The sequence below is a fragment of the Syngnathus scovelli genome, chromosome 5 (assembly GCF_024217435.2).
Source record: "Syngnathus scovelli strain Florida chromosome 5, RoL_Ssco_1.2, whole genome shotgun sequence".
NCBI lineage: Eukaryota > Metazoa > Chordata > Actinopteri > Syngnathiformes > Syngnathidae > Syngnathus > Syngnathus scovelli.
In genome coordinates, this window is record NC_090851.1 from 7,393,151 (window position 1) to 7,415,421 (window position 22,271).

The 22,271-nt window shown below is 44.7% G+C and overlaps 1 protein-coding gene across 4 annotated transcripts; it reads left to right on the forward strand.

Annotated features, from left to right (window-relative positions):
• The first annotated feature begins 403 nt into the window (after positions 1-403).
• On the forward strand, positions 404-21,111 carry ube2o (ubiquitin-conjugating enzyme E2O). 4 transcript variants are annotated; one of them, XM_049720181.2, is made up of 28 exons: positions 421-951; positions 3,696-3,755; positions 4,261-4,371; positions 4,674-4,771; positions 4,838-4,901; positions 5,108-5,251; positions 5,402-5,511; positions 5,857-6,007; positions 6,133-6,190; positions 6,660-6,816; positions 7,171-7,326; positions 7,475-7,629; positions 7,830-7,942; positions 8,077-8,205; positions 8,498-8,587; positions 8,671-8,983; positions 9,290-9,639; positions 9,741-9,921; positions 10,293-10,429; positions 10,544-10,747; positions 10,872-10,929; positions 11,392-12,130; positions 12,503-14,974; positions 17,565-17,689; positions 18,740-18,897; positions 18,979-19,054; positions 19,125-19,990; positions 20,259-21,111. In XM_049720181.2, the coding sequence occupies exons 1-23, from the start codon at positions 541-543 to the stop codon at positions 12,510-12,512; spliced, it is 3,999 nt and encodes a 1,332-aa protein (XP_049576138.1). In that variant the 5' UTR covers positions 421-540; the 3' UTR covers positions 12,513-14,974; positions 17,565-17,689; positions 18,740-18,897; positions 18,979-19,054; positions 19,125-19,990; positions 20,259-21,111. The 4 variants fall into 4 exon arrangements, with proteins under 4 accessions (XP_049576141.1, XP_049576138.1, XP_049576139.1 ...); XM_049720184.2 differs by having other exon boundaries at positions 404-951; positions 18,740-19,054; XM_049720182.2 differs by having other exon boundaries at positions 9,293-9,639; positions 18,740-19,054.
• Positions 21,112-22,271: the final 1,160 nt, after the last annotated feature.

Here is a 22,271-nt window from a genome sequence, read left to right on the forward strand (position 1 = left end):
TATATATATATATATAGTATTTCAGATCTCACGTTTTGCCTAATATTGTATTTAGTATTGAATTAAAAAAAATAAACAATTCATCATTATATTTTTACAGAATGTATTTCGTTTTAATATTTTCAAAAACAAACGAATCATCTATATAACAAAAGAAATGCAAAGGAAAATACGTAGTTAATAAATACATTTTAATTAACATATTATGTGTCATCTAAAACTTAAAATGTCGTCAGAAATATGAATACATTACTTAAACAATAAAATATACTTGAATAAACTCCACAAAGTATTTGTATATTTTGGTACATCCCAACCCTGCCCGCGGACCATACTACATTGCAAAACAAGCACTTGTCTGACACCTATCGACGAGAGATAGCACAACGCGATGACGCTCTCTCGTTACGCAAGTTACGCTATTTACGGAGCTTGCGTATCGCTACGTACTCTCGTGCCTTCTCGTGCTTCCAGGTTGCACTTTTTTCACCGCACAGTGTCGTCCGAGCGCTCCAGCATCACTCCCTGACAACAGCAGCGATGGCGGAGCCCGCAGCACACGATTCGACTGACACAGCCCAGCCTCCATCCACGACCCCGGGCCTTTCCCCCGCGGCAAGTCCGTGCTCCGAACCGCTATCCATGGCCCTGTCTCCCACGGCCGACGGGTCTCAGCGGCTTCTCTTCTCCCACGACTTGGTCTCCAGGAAGTATAGAGGGTCTCTCCGGTTTGGCCTCGTACGGATGATTCACGGCGAGGAGGAATTCAACTCCGACTCGGACCTTGATGATGGCGGAGGAAGAGATGGTGGTGGTGATGGAGGAGGAGGAGGAGGAAAAGGCGGTGGTGGAGGTGGACGAGCCCTGTGTGACAGTCGGCCTCTCGTTCGTGGTTTTGTCCGTGTCCAGTGGTACCCTGATGGAGGGAAGCAGGACATTGGGGAGTCACAGGTACCATGTCATTGCTAAAGTGTAAACAATTGACCCTTGACGGCTTTCTTTGCCTGACACGCTTCCACAAACTGTCCATTTCGGTAGTGGACAAGATTGCGCGTGGACTTGTTTTTCACTCTGTGCATCTAATAATTCATTTGCTTGAACGCCTTAGCCCAGATGGCTAGCTTGCTAGCGCTCGAAGCGTACATGCTAGCTAGCACCATAGCTCTTAGCCGTAAGTTGCTGAGTTAGTGCTGCTGATCAACATCCCTACACCGACTGTGCACTGTCTTACATTTTGTATGGTATTTATCTCGTGTATTATGAGATGTGTGCTTTTTGTGGTGTAGGCGAGCTCATCCTTACGACAGGTGCATGATAATGTCTCTCAGTGACGGGCTCATTCTAAACTTGGGCTAGCTCCTCAGCTGGGTGTAACCGATCCCCATGCATATTCTTAGGTGCATTTTGAATGATCTGTAAGGGAAAGGATGCATCATGACATTCCACTAACCTCAGCCACAGGGCACATATATAAACAAAAAGAGAATTTGTGAGGAAGCAGACATGCTTATCACAAGTGTTTCTCAGTAATATATATATACATTTCATTTTGTCTATAAAGAAAATGACAGCCAAGGCAAAAGTGTGCTTAAACAAAGGAACTGTGAAAGGAAATTACATAATTGTCAAAAAAAAGAGGGAACCGCATCAACTTGGCTTTGATAGATGCAACCAGTTTGTATCTTACTCAGCTTGTTCTTACAGCTGACCTGGTCCCAAACTTAGTTTTTTCAGTAATCACGGGGAACATTCCTTTCTGCATGTATGTCGCATAAAACAGAGACTGATCTGGAAAGAGTGTACATAGGCTTGTTTCAAAGAGACGTACGTGACTGGCCTAGAAGAAGTCTATTTCAGTCATTGTCTCACTTTGTCCCAGTGTGCCTTTTTAGCCTGCACCGGGAGTCATGTGCTGTTGTTTATCAGCCTTTACCAAATCTCAGATCAAATCAGAATACACCGATTTTACCAAGAAAGAACATTTTGGCTGTGCTTGCTGTGACACCACTCAAAGACTGCTGTTATTTTACCGCTTATCCCCACGATGAGTGCCTATCCCAGCAGTCATCGGGCAGCAGCCTACCATGCATGTGTCTGGAATATTCAAGGAAACCGGAGTTGCTGGAGAAATTCCACGCAGGGATGGGGAGAACATGCAAATTCCACACAGGATCATGCTCACAAATACTTCTTTCTGTCTTGAGTCTAGCTTCCACTACGCTGTGGACTTCATTGTGAGGCTCATCAGTTTGATTCTGATTAAGCCTAAAAGGCACTTTTTGTGTTTTACAATACAATGCAGCATTAGGTGTTGTAACTCTCACTATGTTCAACGAACCTGCCATTTGCATTTATTATGTCAAGGAGATATATAGCAGTTTATGTTCTGACACACAATGACCTTCCTTGGCACTTTCTTAAAGCTCTCCTTCTCATCCTCATCTCATCATCTACCATTCCAGTCATGTTTCAAATCTCCCCAGTTATCACCCCACATTTTCCCAGCTGGGAAATGTTGACCTAATATGCTGCTGACTGGATGCGTGCACTGCCTTGGGATAATGGATCTCATTTGATCTCTTGCTTCCATTCTTATCCGCAGTCGGCCCTGCCCATTAGGAGACAGACGACTCTCCACCGCGCGCACATACAAACCATTTTCTCTCCCCCCCCATCCTGCTTTTTCTTGATTTGTCACTCTCTCTTTCTGTTCTTTCTGAATCTCCCACTTAATGGCCTGCCCAAATATCTGCTCCGTGCCGCATATGCTGCTCATCTTCAGTTTCTTTGCCACCACACCCCTATCCTCCTCATGTCTCTGTCTGGTCGATAGACTTCTTCCTCCCTTCTACGTATTTTTTTTTTCTTTTTACATTGTCTTGCCTTACACAGAACAGTGATGCACGGCCTGTATATTAGGCACTGGTTCATTTATTCCATTGTTTTGTCTAGGTGGTTTAGTAATTCTTCGAACTCTGTGTCAATCAATAGCCTGCCGCCACTCGGCCCTGTCTCGTGGCAGCTACAAGAAGTTATCATGGTGTCATTGTAATTGATTATGTACTTGTTTTTTGTTACACCGACAATCATTAGCTTCGATTCCTACAGGAATTGTGTCTTTGCGAACCTTTTTGTGTGTGGTGAAAACAACATGGTGCATCAGTGGAAGAACAGCATACCTTCACCAATGCTTAGGCTGTGCACACCTATTCAACCATCTTATACTACATTTTTAAAAGTGTTTATTTTAGTATGTACTGTTGTATAATATATTTGTTTGAAACCCCATCCCCTCAACGAAGTTATTTCTTTTCAATTTATGCAATAGCTTATAGATTAAAATGTGTGCTTTGTCAGATGAATCTCCTTATCCTAAGTATACCGTGCGATCATCTACTTATGAACTTTATTTTAAGTTGTTGTCAGTCTGCTATAGTATCTTCTTTGCGTCCACCCTATATCAGTTCTCATAGAGGTTTTTTTTTTTAGTAATAGGAAAAACATAACTGGCACAGCACAGCTGAAGATTTGTATGTAAAGGAACCTGATGACCTATTTTAGTCTAAGGAGTGTCAGAATGAAGCTTCTCTTTCAGACTTAGTCACTCTTTTAGAATGATATTGCAGAATAATAATAAAAATGGCACAAAAATGTTTGAAAGATTCTGTATGTTAACATTTTTTTTCCCACCACAGCTGTTGCTTGAAGATCGATCCATCGTGATCCGAGACATTGTTCGACGCAATAATTCAAATGTAAGCCCAACACACAAATGCATCCGTTTTTTATTTAAAGATCTACAAATGTAACATAGAAAGCTCTGTTCTGGGGCTGCATTGCTAAAGGCTCAGAATTCCAATGAATCGGATGTTGGGTAAAAATAAAAATAGAATACAACGATTTTCAAATCCCACTATGACTAATTGATGAAGTTTTGAACATCCGCGAAAGTCTAGAGAAGACGTGCTCCAGACCTGAGACAGCTGGAGCAGTTTTCATCAATTACAAAAATTGAATTGAATTGAATTGAATTCCTTTATTGTCACTGTTAACGCAGTGATAACTGTGAAAATCTTTTGATTTTAGTGATTGCCCCAAAAGGTTGTGTAATATTAAATTGAGGTTAGCGTCATTTTTGTTTGTTCATTTTTGTTCAAAAAAAGTAATGTATCTTCATTACTATTTTTTAATTGGAGGGAAAAATGTGTTCAGGCACAACAAAGTAACTTTTGTTATCTCTCTCATCATGTGTAATTGCAGGACAGCCAGTGTGGCATTGTGACCAACGTGGACATTGAGTGTGCAGTGAAACTGGTGGGCACAAACTGTGTACTGTATCCTGTCAACAGCAAAGAGCTACAGCATATTTGGGTAATCATTCACATTTATCATCAAGAAACTAGTACGCAATTAAATACGCTAATTGAACCAGTCAAGAGCCTCATGCCCTCTCCTAGTAATCTCTACTTTTCTGACAAGTAAAATATGACAGTGTTGGGTGTTACAGAACTTGTAATAAGATTTGATTTTTTTTTTTTTTTTTTTACATTTGTTTAATGTACCATTTGCTAAATGGTACCAGTAACATAACAAAATTCCATTCCTTCCATTTATTTAAATTGTCTGTTATGTTTTGAGATAATTCATTGTTTGTCATTTTATTTTCTCCCCAGTCTTTCATGTACGGTGACTACATAGCTTATGACTTTTGGCTTGGGAAAGTCTACGACTTTACCAATCATATTATTCTCAAGCTCTCCAATGGAGCCAGGTAAGCTAATTTGAGTTTCATTGAGTGTCCGATTGTGTCAATTGATATCTTCTCATTTACTTCCAGATGTTCCATGAGCGTGGAGGATGGCGCCAAGCTGTACGATGTCAGTCCTCATGTTTGTGATCCGGTACGGAATTGATGCTCTCGTGATGTACTGTGAAATCTAAGCCACATGGCTGATTTATAATTTAAGAACATAATAGATATTCCTTTACTCTAATTTGTCTGTTGTGTCAATTTATGAGCAGCCCTGACAGTCTCTTGGTTGTTTAATAATTGAAATATAATGTGCTGTTTTTGTCTGCTGCGGCAACATTGAATGTTGTTTTTCAGGGTCTGTTCTTAGATGAGGAATATGGATTCTATCCAGGCCAGGTCCTGATTGGTCCTTCTAAAGTCTTCTCTAATGTCCAGTGGCTGTCAGGTGTCAAACCTGTCCTCTGCAGGAATTGCAAGTTCAGGGCGGTGGTGGAGGAGGTAAAGGAAATCTTTGCTGTTTCATGCAGGTTTGATGGAAAATGAAGCTGACATTAATTTTCAATATCAGTGTGTTTTGGAGCAAAATGTAAATACAATTAGTTTCATACTGTGAGGCTACAGTTGGAATTATTAATGTGATCTACTCAGGTTAAGGTCTCTGAGCTGAAGGTTACGTGGATCACCAAAAGCTTCTCCCCAAAAGGTTCTGATAGCATCTATCCTCCTCCCTGCACCATCACACAGGAGAACCTCTGCAGGTTGGTCCGCCCCCCTCACTGATGCAAATGAAGCGAATCTATCTTGTAATGGCGGGAAAACGAAGCTTCAAATTTGCTTCATAAACCAGTTTGGTTTTTGACTCCTCTCAATGGCACTCTCGTTAACATTGGAGTAAAAGCACACTGACTTGGCATTTCTTAAACCCTGAATTCAAATCAAGAGTGCCAACTAGAGGAGGGAAAAAAAATGCAACTGGTTCACGGAGCAAATTTGATTTCCAGCAGTCATATGTAGACACATTTATTTTTTGAGTTCGCCCGTTAAGATCCGACCATTGTTGTGCACTGTTCTGTGTGTAATGTTGCTCTTTTCACTGCGTTTAGGGTGAGGCGCCTGGGCTACTATGACCACACCCAGAGGCAGCTTGGAGACAGGGGGCTCTATGTGTTCCCTGCTAATGGGGATGCCACACGCATCACTTTTGAAGGACCTGAAGGGAATCCGGTTCCGCAAGAGGACCCTGTAGTCCGAAAGGTCTCGATTACATTAGGCATCTCTGATATTTAGCTTGAAATGACCTTGTTACCAAGTAATAAGTAAAACTGTCAGTTCACACAAAACTGATCCAGGTGAGACTCATTTGTGCATGTGTGTTGCAGTTGAAAAGATTTTTCAAGAAAGATTCTGGCAAGAAGACCGAGAACGCTGATACGCAAGGTGCCAAACAATGCTGTATTCTGATGAACAAACTGCAGTCCCATTTCCGTTACGCACATAAAGTCCTTATTCATTTGTCATGGGCAGAAAATGAAAGATGTTCCCACATCACCCCTCATGTATCTGGGAACTAAATGTATTGATGCCGTATTGGAGAGTGTTAAATTCAAGTGAGAGCTGCAGTTTGTCAGACAGACTCTCCACTAATGAAGCCCTGAGCTGAGGGAATAATTTGTTGATAAGTCATGCTGAAGTGCAGCACAGTCTGCCATATTCCAGGAAAACAAATGAAGATGCTAATTTATTCCCTCACTTCACACAGAAAAGTAACCCATCTAATTATTTTTGATATGATAAAACGGATTGACTTGCCGTAACATGTTTTTTTGTTCATTACTGTGTTATTTTTACTCCTATAAAAAAATTAGTTTTGAATTGCAAATGTATTGAAGTTTTCATTTGTCAACAGGCGATCACAAATTGGAACAGACAGATGCCTCCCATCACGACAATAACTGCCCTAACAATCCGAACCCGCCTGACCACCAGAAGACTCGCAACACTCCTGCTGAACACGGCGAGCACGATGCTGATGACGAGGCAGCAGAAGACACGGACGACACTAGGTATGGCAGTTAGCATTTACCTGAGACGCATGCATACTCGTGTTGTGCGCTACGAGTGAGTAAAAGCAAGCTTTTCACACATTTCTGTGAATTATTTTTGTTTATTTGACTGATCTTCGGTTGCATTCGTGTGAATACTATTATTTAGCTTATTTGTAATACCAACTACTATTGCATTTAGCCTTTTTTTTTTTTTTTTTTATTCAGACAAAATATATAAGTATTACCTTAAAACTTTTCCGACAGTTTCGGCAGCAACTTCCGCCTTCGTCAGAGAGTGTATTGCATTTGTTAAATATTTTACTGGATAGAGCAAATGGAAAAAAAAACTCACTCGTTCTACCTTTTTTGTAGTTCTCTGACATCATCGGCCAGCTCCACAACGTCTTCACAAAGCGGCGGTCTGGGAACCAACCGGAAGAAGAGCATCCCACTCTCGATACGTAATCTGAAGAGGAAACACAAGAGGAAGAGGACCAAGTTCTCTCGCGAGTTCAAACCAGGAGACAGGTGGGATGTCACATAGTCACATTATGTTTGGGCCACTTACCTCTATTGTTGCGCATTTGATTTATTTCTAGATGATACTAATATGTAGTATTATCATATTTTTCACAGTAATATAATTTTGGTTATCAAAATGTGTGTGTATGTATAGTGTGGCTGTGGAAGTTGTATCTACCAAGACCACAGCTGATGTGATGTGGAAGGATGGACGAGTGGAGAAAGGCATACGATCAAATGACCTCATCCCTATTCAGCACCTAGACGGCCATGAGTTTTGCCCTGGCGACTTTGTTGTGGACAAACGACGTAAGCCTATTGCAAAGTCATATATTCAAGCTGTTTGTTTTTGGACACATGATCATTAACCAGATTATTTTCTTCAGTATTTAATTTACCTTTGTTTTATCTCTGTTTTCTGTCATGTTTATTTAAGTCATTACAATTAGAGATTTGTATTTTCTATGACCGTAAGAGCTCCAAAATGTCAATGTTTTTCCCCCCCATAGCCCAAGCCCTCCAGGACTCAGGCGTGTATGGTGTGATCCAGTCTGGTGACCACAAGGGCAGGACATGTGTCGTTAAGTGGATCAAACTCAACGCCACCGGTGATGACGTAGAGGTCAGTCAGGAAGCCAGAGCACAGAGCTAAGCAATTGAAATAATTTTACCCATCATGCATGTTGAGAAACATTGTTGAGTCTATTACCGGTAGCATAGTTTATCTTTCTCTCCCTCTCCTCTCCTGGCCTCCAGGTTATTGGTGTGGAGGAAGATGTCAGCGTGTACGACATAGCAGACCATCCAGATTTCCACTTCCGTACCACTGACATTGTCATAAGAATATGGAACTCGGAAGTCGGCGAGAATGACTGTGAAAATGAGGTACGGTGTGTTGAAATTTTGAAAATTGTGTTTGTGCCCTGCTACTAATTATGATTACTACTTATGATATTAAACATATGGCCATCAATGATGTCTGCTAGCCAGAAGCTGAGCTAACTGTATTTGTGTATGCTTGTTAACCTCGTCTTAATATGTCCTGTTTCACATAAAATGATGATGGCTTTGTCACTCTTTCTGCATGCGAATGCTTCAGATTTGAAACTTGTGAATTAGCTATATAATATTCTTTGTTTTATTTTATGTATTTGGTTTGACATATCCCCACTTTCAGACATCAGTCGGCCAGGTGTCCAGAGTGGATGTGAGCAGCAAAGTAGAGGTGGTGTGGGCGGACAACTCCATCACTATCGTCCTCCCACAGGTGCCGTACAACCCAATCGCTAAAATGACAATAATGAACGCTATTGCCATCATAGTTGCTGAAACTCTTGAAATCCCACACAGCATCTTTACTGCGTGGAGTCCGAGATCGAGGAGACGGACTACGACTCGGCCGACGAGACAAGCAGCCTCCTGTCTACCGAAGAGTGGGAGGATGAAAGCGACAGCTGGGAGACGGATAACGGCCTCACCACAGAGGACGACAGCCACGTCGACAGTATGGATGTCACAGAGACGGTGACCCCCACATCCTGCTACTCCACATTCATCATTCCGCCTCAAGAAGGAGGCAAAGTCGGGGTCACCAGTCCCACCAAAGCAGTCGGTGGAAAGGAGGGCGAAGCGTTGGTAGTGGCGAGTTCAGCTTCTGGAGGAGGTGAGGGCTTATATTGACTTTTGCTTCTTGACACAGAAGAAAAGCTTACATTTATCTGAGAGTCGTTCATCCAGTCATTCTCCGACACACTTATCCTCATGAGGGTTGTGGGCGTGCTGGGTGAGGAGTCACAGTAGTACTATGCTGTGTTCTAATTTGTTGAATTGTGGAGTTGCAGATGTCTCGTTATTTATGTAATTGATGCACCTATTGCTGTCACCAAAAAATGACACAGAACGCTACATCTGGGTGGAAATGTGAATTTTTGGGGCTTTTGAACAAAATGTGCATTTTGTCGCACTCCAGCAGGCGCTGTCAACGGAGCCGAGAAGCCGGGTAAAGACTGCACCTCTCGAGGCTTCCGGGAGTTGAAGGAAGCCCTGAGGATCTTGGAGAGCCTCAAGAACATGACTGTGGAGCAGCTTTGGACCGGCCTCTCGCCGACATCCCCCACCTCGGTCGCACCGGCTTCGGCAACTAACGTTGCAAGCCCGGCGCCGCCCTCAGCCACTGAAAAACCCAACAAGGAGAAGCGCTTCCTTGATGACCTCAAGAAGCTGCAGGAGAACTTGAGAAAGACGCTGGATAATGTGGCTATTGTGGAGGAGGAAAAAATGGAGGCCGTCGTAGAAGCCGGCGGGGTTGCTGGTACAAAGGTATCTTCTGAGAATCCTCGATTCAGTCATCTGTGTCGATGTGATTTCTCTTCCTCTTGGGAATTTTTTTGTGTCCTTCCTTCTGTTTACGTACTATTCAGGCTGAGAAACCCGCAGAGGAGAAGACACACCAGGAGCCACAGACCCCGGTGGCTGGTCAGGAATGGCCCAGTGACTTTCTGAGTGACACACCTGTACTGTGCCAACAAAGTGGTGGCAGACCTGGCGTCACCTTTACCAGTGCCAAGGGTGAAGTGTTCTCTGTGTTGGATTGGGCGCCAGGTACACAATTTTTATCTATTTTATTTTTAGTTCTTTGTCATACTTGTTGTGATGTTGTACTACAGTGTAGTTGTGCTTGTCCTCAGGTTGTCTTTTTGTAGTGCTATGCCAATACTCTAGTTTTCACTTAATGGTTTGATTCGCATCAGTTCGAAAAGCGAATGAAAACTGCTTTTTTCGTGATCAGGAACATATTTAATTACATTTAAAGGGAAATGTCAGCAGTTCAACTGACTTCTGTTTGTGAAACACTAAAAATGGCATCCATTTGTAAAGCTTTCTTTGGTTCTGAGTGAATCAGTCAACCAAACCAGAGAAGACCATGCAGACTATCGCTCGGCCAGTTGTTTAAATTCTTCATGTTTGCGCAGAAACACACTCCTTTCACAAAATGGAATTTCAGCCAGCCGAGGCCAAGAAGTTCTTCAGCACCGTAAGAAAGGAAATGGCTCTGCTAGCGACATCACTGCCAGATGGCATCATGGTCAAAACCTTTGAAGATCGCATGGTGGGTTTGCATGTCTGAAATACATACACATATTTACAACATAAATAATAGTGTTTAGTGTTTAATAAGCTAAATGATGTTCAGTTAGCATTTTTGTGTCTTTCTCCCACACAGGACCTCTTTTCGGCTCTGATCAAGGGGCCAAATCGCACGCCTTATGAGGACGGCTTGTTCCTGTTTGACATCCAGCTGCCTAACATTTATCCGTCCCTGCCGCCTCTTTTCCGTTACCTTTCTCAGTGCAGCGGCCGCCTCAATCCCAATCTCTACAACAACGGCAAAGTCTGTGTCAGTCTGCTTGGCACCTGGATCGGCAAGGTAAATGGCCGCGACGTGTTGGTCATTTAAATCTTTTAGGAATTTTTGACTCCTATTATTCAATGGAGACAAAATAGTCAGCCGTGTAATAGTCAGCCGTGTCCTACATTTGTTTCATCAACAGGGCACAGAGAGATGGACCAGCAAGTCCAGCCTACTGCAAGTCCTCATCTCCATACAAGGTGAGCACATCCATCCATCCTAAACCACTTGCCCTGTTCAGGGTCATGGTTGAGCTGGGAAAATATCCCAATACACTTTGGGTAAGATGTACGCATGGGAAGCTCGAGCCACCTCATGATACCATTATAATTCAAAGAACCACGTTTTGATTACTCATTAAAGATGCATTTCTATATTTCCAGTTGTGTGTCTGTGGACTTAATAACATTATATAGGTAATGAATCGTATTGCTGTGATTAGAAATAATTTAATATGCTTACTACGACTGTCTGAAACAAAAGAGATGATTTTTTTTTTAATGTGTTTCCCCCCCACAGTGGAGCGATTTGAAAATTGCATTCTACTTTATCGCAATGTCGATTTGCATTTGATTAATTGTTCAGCCCTACTTACAAACTGTGTTAGGTGGCATGTGAGTGCCACGGTCTTATACTATTCCATCTTTTGCGTCACCCGGCAGGTCTGATCCTGGTCAATGAGCCTTACTACAACGAGGCGGGCTTTGACAGCGACCGCGGCCTCCAGGAAGGTTATGAAAACAGCCGTTGTTACAACGAGATGGCCCTGATCAAAATGGTTCAGTCCATGACGCAACTGCTGCAGAATCCCGTGGAGGTGTTCAAGCAGGAGATCCGGGAGCACTTTGTCTCCAATGGCTGGCGCCTGGTCCACCGCCTGGAAATATGGCTGGAGCTTCATGATGCAGCTGAAAGGGGCCACGCTTCACACGCGGCCTCCAGGGCTCATCACGCCAAACCATCTTGCACTGAGGCTGCAGAGGAGCAGGCGGTTCCGGCCGTGGCCCACGGCACCCCCAGGAAGGCGGGAGACAGTATTATAGAGGAGGAGCCAGAGGAAGCGGGACTCAGTCCGTCCACTACGTCCACCTTTCAGCAGGAGAGTGGCCAGATTTCAGACCGCGACGGCTCCCGAGGGTTTGCCGACCGCAAGGATGCCGCTTCGGTCACGTCAGAACCGGTTTCCGCCGCCGGCGACGGAGGGTTCGGCCAGCCGGTGGTGCGACCCAAGAAACGGAGAAAGAGCTATCGTAGCTTCCTGCCTGAGGGCAGCGGTTATCCGGACATCGGCTTCCCTCTCTTCCCGCTCTCAAAAGGCTTCGTAAAGAGTGTCCGCTGCGTGCTGCTGCAGTATCGAGCCGCGCTGGAGGCCGCATCCATCCCCGAGCGCGCTAAGGACGAGTAAGTGCCTCCTCACGCCTCTGCACGATCTGCTCTTCTTGTCTCCATCTCTTTCCATCAAGCTGCAGAGGAGCTTTTTACCACTGCAGCTGCACCCTGAGATAGCAGCTGGTAACCCAAAGGCTTTTCTGCCAAGTTAAATTGATGTCAACATCAAAACAATTGATCAAAATGTAAACATTTCATGCACTTTATTCAGCAAAACCCACTTTACGTAAATCCCCACATGTGGAACCGCAACGATGCAAGGGTTCATTGTATTTCACCTTTTGTTTCCCCCAGTGAATCCAAGTGACTTGTGTACCCCTTAACGTCTCTGATCTGCTTATTTGCGGGTGCCACCTAATCTCCTGTCTTTTTGTTCTCCTTCAGTGACACATAAAGATACAAAGGACCTCAACTGCAATGCGTTACAGAGACCCCCATCTGCACTCGAAGCAGGTGAATGTTGCCCCAACCCCCTTTTGTCAGTGGTGGAGATTGAAAACAATGGAAAGAACAGTGCCAAGGCCCTGATGACCACCCCGCGTTTCAATTTTGCTTGAAAAGCTCACAACCTGTTGAGAAAGACCACCGGGTTCCTGTTTAAAGCCCCGTTCTGCTGCCACTTTGTAGCACCGCTGATGCCATCAGTGGACCAACTTGCACTGATGTCTCCATCCAAATGTGTCAAGCAAGCATATGGGAAGGCTTTTTATTTCTCTCTCGCTCCCCCCCTCCTCAAACAAAACCACTTCTTTTCTGCCAAATTTTGCATATACAGGATTTCATCAAACTGCCAACAGCTTGTTAGGTCATTCATAAGGCTTTTATTTACTATATTACAGTGGTACCTTGACTTACAAATTGTATGACCTCACGACATCCACTCAGCATTCAGCCTCCCAGTTTGTTGACATATGAATAAATTGACCAAATATCAGCGCAGTCACAGAACAAATTAAACTCGTAAGGCAAGGTACCACTGTATTACCAAAATGGAATTTTGTGCTTTTGAAGTTCATTTTAAATCCAGCCTTTATCACTTAAGTCTACCTGAAATAACACATGCGCACACACGTACACACGTACTGTACAACTATCATGTCCATTCCATCGTCTCATCAAAATGTTGCCTTACTTGAAAAGAATCTTGTACAGAGCTGCTTGTTTGGTGTTTGTTGCAGTGTTAATCTCCTCATCGTTCCCTCATCTCTCCTCACTGCATGAATGGCACCAAACAACACTTCTGATAGCTCCTCCCTGGCCACGTGCGACTGGTTTAAAATAAAATTTAAATAAAGTCAGTATAGCAATTTTCCACTAGCTCTCCTTTCTGGGTTTTATTTTGCCAGGTGATGCTGTACTTTACTGTGAATGAAAGTGATACACTTGTGCTTCCTGGGGGAGCAGAGCAGTCTTTGTTTACATCTTTTTTTGTTTTGTTAAAATAACTTAATACATATCTTTTTTTTTCTGACTAAGAAGATGCTTGTAAGCTTTATGTGTTATGCTTGTAAGCTTTCCGTGTGCTGCTGAACTAATTTGATGACGAGCGCTGGGAGTTTTTTTTTATGAAGTTGGGAATGACAATTTGTTGCACGCACACACACACACGCGCGCGCACACGTGAAGTTCTGTGCTGGATCAGGCTTCCTCGACATTCCTACATAATTATTTTGCTGCCTCTAATGCTACAGAGAAAGATTTTCTGTTCACTGTAGCGTCAAGCTTGATTGCTCTACTCTCTCCTCCTTTCCTTCACGCTGCTGTCTGTAAATGTCAGCCATCTTCTTACATCAAGTGCAAACAAGCTCCTGAAATTGATGCCATTGCTTGTGAAGTTGTCAAAGATCTGATCAAGCACGTTGCTTTTTAACAATATTATTTGTATAGCTTCTCCCACACAAGCCAAAGCATGTAATATTTTGCTTTATAATTTGCCTTTCTGGCAGGCAACACAGACTTGACTGTACCATGTCATCTCCACAGTGGCCTGTTTTATTTATAAATACATATACTATATATATATATATGTATAGATAGATACATAAAGAGTTGAAGTTATGATTTGTAGCCTGATTCCCGGATGTCATACAGATGTCATGGATGTATAAACTCAAAGAGATGTGCAAATGCTTGGGCAATATGTACAAAATGATTTCATTGTTTTTTTTAATTGCATTTGTTGAGACAGATGTATAACATATTAAAATTTGCGAGCATTATCATAATGATGTTTCTTTTGTTTATTTGGATCCCCACTGTGCTACCGAAAAGTTGAGGAGATAACCAAGAATTGTACATACATGTGATTCTGCACGATTGTGAGGACAAGACCTGAAAAATAAAAAGTTGAAAGGATGGCTATTCCAAAATGAGTAGCCTCTATGAGGAATTACTCACCAAGACTTTCTGAAGTAGCCTTTTATTTGTTAATCATATCATCAAATTGCCAACTACAGACATTTGCCGCCTGGGAAAATAGAGCTCTCTAGATTGATCAAATGAATCATCATCACTCTACAAAAACCAAACTAAATATCCCAGAACCAGCAAGAAATGGAAGAATCCTATGAGCCTAAGATGACTTCAACCAGTAGGTGTCAGTAATGGGCATTGAAGCTAACATGTTCGGTGTTCAAAGTTTCAACGGAGTCCGAAGCAACCCTTTCCACAGTAGTCACCGTGACTGGCGACCACCTGGTGGCGTCAGTGTGCCGAGCGCCGTTGGACGATCAGGAGAAGAAGATTTGAATTGACGGATGTGACGTCAGGGCTTTAGGTAAATTGAAGACAGGTGTGCTCTAGGGGAGTTATCATATGCAGGTGCCACCGAGCGCGTGGGGGCGGACGGTTTCTCAGGTAAGCTAGCATGCTAGCAAATGTTTGTCGTCTCCTGCCGTTTTTCACGACGGACGACATGTTTGTTTGTTGGAGGATTTTCACACGGCGACTGTAGGCGTCGAAGTTAACTGGAGACCGCAAGGAGAGTTTTCAAATAGGCCCCAAAATGTGTGCTTTGTTGCGTTTTCTCACGAGCCTTTTTTTTTTTTTTTTTTTTTTTTTTTAATTTTGTTTGTCGCGGGATTATCGTACTCTCGTGACTCGGCAACGTCACTTCCACCGCGACGGTGGGCCTGGAGGTAAATTGTCGGCTGCAGGCAATTTAGCCCGTGAGCAAATGTTTGCAGTTTCTTACGATGCCATTTATTATTTCTTGCAGGATTTTCGCTGTCTAGGCAGTGCTTGAGGTTTGGGCACGGCACGCCACAATCGACTTTGCGTCGCGTCGTTGCGCGTTTTGGCGGTATTTTAAATGTCTTTGGCGTTTTTTTTTTTTTTTTTTTTTTTTTGTTTTTTTAATGCTGGCCAGCATTTTTTCATTCGTTTGTTTGTAGAAAGTTCGTAAATGACGCCGCCGATAAGGGCGTGTTTCTCACTATAGGAAATGTTAGTTTGACTCTGGTCTACTAAACCATTTTTTTATTTTATATTATGCGTGTGCCATTTCCGTGTCATGCAAACTGGTGAATGTAACGAATATGTTACGTCATGTCCAAATCGGACCAGATCCATTCAAAGATGGCGCCCGCCCGCTCTTGTTCTGTTACGCGACAAACATTTGTGCGGGTTATTTTCTCCCGTTTTGGACGCTGCCAACCTGGATCATCTGTTTTATGTGAGGTGAGTTGTAGATGATGAACTTAAAATATGAATTATAATCTTGAATAATTCTCAATTTACTACAGTGTACTGATTATATATTTTTTCAAATGTAAAACTACTTAGAATGTATAAAATTAAAATATTAACTATAATTTTGATAAATTATCATAACTTACTACAATATAATATTTTTTTCAACTTTAAAACTCCTAGTATGTATAATTGTTGGTAAAAAAAATCATGCCATTGGCACGCTACTCAATGTCTATTTTTGTTGCAATAATTTGCTTGTCTTTTGTAGCACTAAAAAAGATCACCCAGCCAGCATCCTTATACAAAGCAAGCAGGAGGCTCTTGAGGAGCTATTTCAGTGATGCTGAGGAAGAGTAGTCCTAGATCAGGTGAAAATCTGTTTTTGTCAAGTTTCAGCTTCCCAACACACAATGGTTGTCGAGTTTTAGCTTCCCAGCACACAATTAATGGCTGTCTGTGTTATTGTAGGCTACAAAAGGAGCTGAATGGGAAAAGTACAATTCCATATGAAAAGGCGCAATGGCCTATCCAAAGGCGCAATGGCCTATCCAAAGGCGCAATGGCCTATCCAAAGGCGCAATGGCCTATCCAAGGGCGCCATGGCCTATCCAAGGGCGCCATGGCCTATCCAAGGGAGCCATGGCCTATCCAAAGGAGCCATGGTCTATCCAAAGGAGCCATAGCCTATCCAAAGGAGCCATGGCCTATCCAAAGGAGCAATGGCCTATCCAAAGGAGCAATGGCCTATCCAAAGGAGCAATGCCACATCCATAGGAGCAATGCCACATCCATAGGAGCAATGCCACATCCATAGGAGCAATCCCATATCCATAGGAGCAATCCCATATCCATAGGAGCAATCCCATATCCATATGAACAATGCCATATCCAAAAGAGCAATGCTATATCAAGTCAAGAATCAAGCAGCACGCTGCAAAAGTCGACGTGTGCGGATCATGTGCCCAGGAGGGGGCAGTGTGGTTGCCTTTGGTTATGGGTGCACGACGGAAAGGTTGCAGGTGTGGCCAGTGTTTGGGGGTCTGACGGTTGGTCTTGCTTAAGAGGTTGTGGCTTATCTGGATCCAGCGGTGTCTTGCGCTTGGTTGCCATTGATGGCTCACTTGGGGGAGGACGTGGTGACTTGGATGGAGACAAAACTAAACTTTGACGTGGATCTGAATGTTCAATTTTGCCATATGATGTGTACCATTTTCTTTTTCTAACCTGCCACTGTTGTACTTGCTGCCTTCTTTGTTCTCCCCCCTCGGTGTAGGGCGGCGTTGGAGCGAGCCGATTCCGAATGTCCAATTTTGCAATTTGACTTGTACCATTTTGTCTTTTTCTAACCTGTCACTGTTGCACTTCATCTAACCCTAACCTACCACCACTGTGGTACTTGCGTTCTTTGTTCTCCCCTAGATGTTGGAGTGAGACAGTCACATTGTGTGTCTTTTTCTAACCTACCACTGTCGTGCTTGATCGAAGCCTAATCTACCACTGTGCGTCCTTTGTTCTCTAGGTGTAGGGGGCGGTGTTTGGGCGAGCCGGTCCACGAGGAAGACGTAATGATGCGAGCAGCGCCCAACTCATTGCATGTTCTGCCGTTTACAGGCCGGACGCAAAAAGGGGGGGGAGGGGGCGCACGGCCCGATCCGACCCGGCGACGGTCACCAAAAGCAGCTAGTCGCTGTGCTCAAGTAAGCAAGTGACTTGGGGTGCTCTTTGAGTTTCTAACATGTTTCTGTTTCTGCAGATGGCGACCGGGACGTGACACAATCTGATCAGAGGTGGACTGACTGCTGTGGCATTGATCTGAAGTCGCCGAGTTCTGAGGGAGACCCGCTTCCCTGGAGGCGTCGACCTGCGCAGCTTCAGCATGTGAAATGGATTTTTATTTATTTTTTGAGTTCACACCAGCGGTGTCCAAATGTCTGTTTGAGAATTCTTTGACACAAATTCATTCAATCAATCACAAAATGTTGCCATTCATATTTTGTGCTACAAAGCAGTGTTGCGTTCATTCGTGTGGTGTGTCGATCAAGTTGGCCCGAGGCTACCATTTGGACACCAATGGTGGGTGACGTGTGTAGGGCTGCACCTGGATTGGAAAACTGTCATATGGTGGTATAGGTCGTTAACATGCACTTTAGTAAAACAAAGATTTTTTTTTCGATTCATGTGGCAAATGAAACATGTTTTCTGGCCTCCTAACTATTTGTAATGAGTTTAGAAAATAACAAGTCATTGATGCAAGTTAAAGTTAACTGATCTAAGGGATGTCATTGCGATTAAATGGTTCCTCTCCATCCTAGAATTTTGCACAACTTTGCTCAATGCAGTGGTCTGGCCCAATACTGCCATATCATTGGTTTTCCAAAATGTTGTGCAGCCCTCATTGAGTGCCAAACGCGCAGCGACGGCAAGCGCAAGCGACCACCGCGCAGCGACAGCAAGCGACCACCGCGCAGCGACGGCAAGCGCAAGCGACCGCGCAGCGACAGCAAGCGCAAGCGACCACCGCGCAGCGACAGCAAGCGCAAGCGACCACCGCGCAGCGACAGCAAGCGCAAGCGACCACCGCGCAGCGACAGCAAGCGCAAGCGACCACCGCGCAGCGACAGCAAGCGCAAGCGACCACCGCGCAGCGACGGCAAGCGCAAGCGACCACCGCGCAGCGACGGCAAGCGCAAGCGACCACCGCGCAAGCGACCACCGCGCAAGCGACCACCGCGCAAGCGACCACCGCGCAAGCGACCACCGCGCAAGCGACCACCGCGCAAGCGACCACCGCGCAAGCGACCACCGCGCAAGCGACCACCGCGCAAGCGACCACCGCGCAAGCGACCACCGCGCAAGCGACCACCGCGCAAGCGACCACCGCGCAAGCGACGGCAAGCGCAAGCGAGACTTTTGTGCTTGTCTTGCAAGGTGGAAGAGACGATGTATGAAACGAAGAGCCGGTGGACGGAGGCCACCAGACCCGCGATTGGTGAGCGGGGTGCAAAGGAAGGAATCACCCAAAGAAAGCAGTCGCCAAGTGTTGAAGAGGAGCCTGATGCATGACTGGCCAAGGCTGGCTAGAGGCGGTGACATGGCAATCCAATCTGCAAGCGTAGTGTACACACTTGTTGGTTTTAATTTGATTTCCGTATTTTTCTGCCTTTCAGCTGGCAGCGGCTGGGGCGAGCGCCAGCCTGCACCCAGAGGGACTGGGCTGCACCCGCAAGACCAGGGAGGGGGCAGGTAATGAGTACTTTGACAGAAGTGAACCGCATGCAACTGAGTGCCGTTTGTCTTTTTGCACTTGTACGAGGCGGAAGACGAGTCCAACACCGGCCGGAGCAGACCCGGACCTTGGCCCGTGACGAGCGGCCCACACGAGACTGATGGGTGCAGATGCAGCCAGCGTTTCAGGGGAGTATGACTTTGTTTTTTCTTTTGTGCTTTCCCTACCCCTGTCTGTTTGAATAGGGTAACTAGTAGCACGCACGAGCATTTGGGTTGCTGTGACCCTGTAGATACGAATCGGCAAAGTAGACACCCCTTCCCTCCCTCCCTCCCTCCCTCCCTCCCTCCCTCCCTCCCTCCCTCCCCTCTCGCTCTCTCTCGCTCTCTTTCTCCAATGTGCCCGGCAGTACCTGCATGGCCTGGTGCGCTCAGGGTGGAACGTGGCTATACCTTGCCCTTTGTGGAACACCAGGGTATAATGTCTGCCTGCCTGGGTCCCAGTGTCGTCGACGGTGTCGAGGACGAGGAGATTCTCCGTGACGCTCTCCGTAACGTCACGTTTTCCTCTTTTTTCCCTCTCGGGGCCAAGCCAGCTCTCCTCAGGAGGAACTGGCCGGTTGCGCTTAAGTGCGCACCAAAGCCTCTTCTCATCTCCCCTCGCTGTCTCCCTCCCTCCCTCCCTCCCTCCCTCCCTCCCTCCCTCCCTCCCTCCCTCCCTTTTTGTAAGGGGTTAAACATTTCATAACCTGGATCGCTCCAATGCTGGAGGGCCATATGAGACATGCCCGTGCGCGCTGCTAGTTACCTGATTCAAACTTACCTTAGTCAAGATCGCTGGTGGAAATTTTCGTCTTGCCAAAACCACCACAGTATGTCTGCCTTTCAGGATTGCCGAGGTAGCGGATGGGACGAGTGCCTGCACAGAGACGGACCGGAGCGCAAGACCAGAGGGTAATAATAAACTTTATTTGTATAGCACCTTTCATACAAGAAATGCAGCTCAAAGCGCTTTACAACAATTAAGGAAATTATAAGCATTGAATGTTTCACATAGGAACAGACAGAAAAAGAACATGAACACGTTAAAACAAAAACATGAATCTATGCATACACAATCAATAAAGTGAGATTAAAATAGGAGCAAGCTTTAATAGATAGTTCTTGAGTACGTCCACAGAAATGAACCGCATGCAACTGAATGCCGTTGTTCTTTTTGCAGTTGCGCGAGGCAGAGGATGAGTCCAAACGTCAAATACCGGCCGGGAGGGGAACCCAACCATCGGCCGACACGAGGCGGACGGGTGCGGATGCGGCGAGGGCAAAGCGCCCAGCCAGCATTTAAGGAGGAGAGTATGACGTTGTTTTTCTTTTTGTGCTTTCTTTCTTTTCCTCCCTCCACTTTTTCACTGGGTGTGCACATTGGCCGTCTGCATGAGGCCTCTTTCTCAGCGCTGCATCATTTTGCAATATTGTTGTTTTATTGTTATTGTGTTTTTTAAATACATGAAGTGAACTGTTTGTACTGTAATTGTGTGTGCGTGTACCTCTGAACCTGAATTAAACTGTGAACTGAATTCAAGTGGTCCATTTTAAACATTGGCATGGGCAGTCTATCGTGCATACAAACTGGAATCATTTGAGACCTTCTCAATGACAAGACATTTGTAAAGTTAGTCTCAAACCAAATTGTCTTGTTAAATATGCAGTGTCAGGCTTTTTATTTTTTTTGAACTACACAAAGAAAAGCTGCATGCATTCTAAATTGTTGACAAAAGCCAAGCAGCCAGACACCCATAGATGCAAACGACAAGCGTACAAACGGTGTCTGTTGCGATCAATAAGTCATCTTTGGCAACCCTGCTTTAAAATGGCCACCGAACTCAGAATCTTGCAGAATGTTGGTACATTTTTCTGTACGAGTAAAAGCTGGTATTTTAATCTAGTCTGAGCCATTTTTTGGTTTGTTTTGAATCGTCATGCATCATGTGGGCGTTCTTGTGAATAAAATCAACAGTGTGTTTTCTTCCTGTTGGTGGTCTTGTAAATAAAGTCAACTTTGGTGTCAGTCATCATTCGCGATGTGGCTCAATCGATGTTGCTTCTCTTGAATGTGAAACTTATTGCATGTTTTGTTACAGGGCTTGATGTCTTCATTGGCCGTCTGACTACAAAAAAGGCCGTTGCTGTACAGTCCAGGTTGCTGCTAAAGTCAATTGAATTTATAAACATAGCGTGTAACTTCCGGGACTTTAGCTTTCAATTCAAAGCAGAGTTTCGTAACTACACGGCCAGCCTCGGCACATGTACTGGGTGGTAGCACCCAGTTCAGAGTAAAGGCCAGAGTGGTCTTATTCGTACCGGCATCCTTATGAAATTGACCATATCAGAAAGGCTAGATGTATTCCAAGTGCTGCCACCGACTCGCAGCATATTTGCCTCAACCTGTCTGATGCTGGCTCAATGCGATGCACCATTCGTTGTTTTGCCCAAAACAACCTAAGAAATAAAGTACTGCCAATGTGCATGTGTGTTAAAAGTACAAAACACTCATTTGCATGATAGACCACATGCTAGATATTTGCCTCAACCTGTCTGATGCTCTATGTAACTACGTGATCATTTTTAACAAGTTTCATTTTAATTAAGTACGTTACAAACGGTTGGGTGGCGGGTCAGAGCTTGCTTTGACAAAGGAAGTGTAAGGCGCTCCTTCCCTCCGCTAGCCTATGGGAGGTCCTTGGGCTAGACTGAGTACCCATTTAGCCCCCCCTTGTCAGGGTCACGATGAAGCCACGGGAAGCAGGTGGTGGATGAAATTTGAAGGCAGCCAGAGAGTATCTTTGTTACTGGTTTTGGACTTCGTCGTGCTGAGCAGAGGATACCCTTAGGTACAATGGTCAGGACAGCCGCCCAGTATGGGCACTGCTCGGACAGAAAGCCATGGAAAGACATTCAATTCTTTGGATGACAGAAGACTGGAGGGCCGTGGCCGTCAATGCCTTTTCCAGGCAAGACACCTGATGATGATGACAAATGATAGGTGCCCCAATTAGACAGCTGGGTCAATGTGACCCGTCTTTTGCGGTTTGTTCTGCCCAAAGCAACCTAACAAATACACATAAGCACTGCCGCCATCTCGACAATGTGCATGTCTCTCAAAAGTACAAAGCAAACAAGTTTATTTGTATAATACACTTCTAAACCACACGCTAAAATAATTCATGTGATGCAG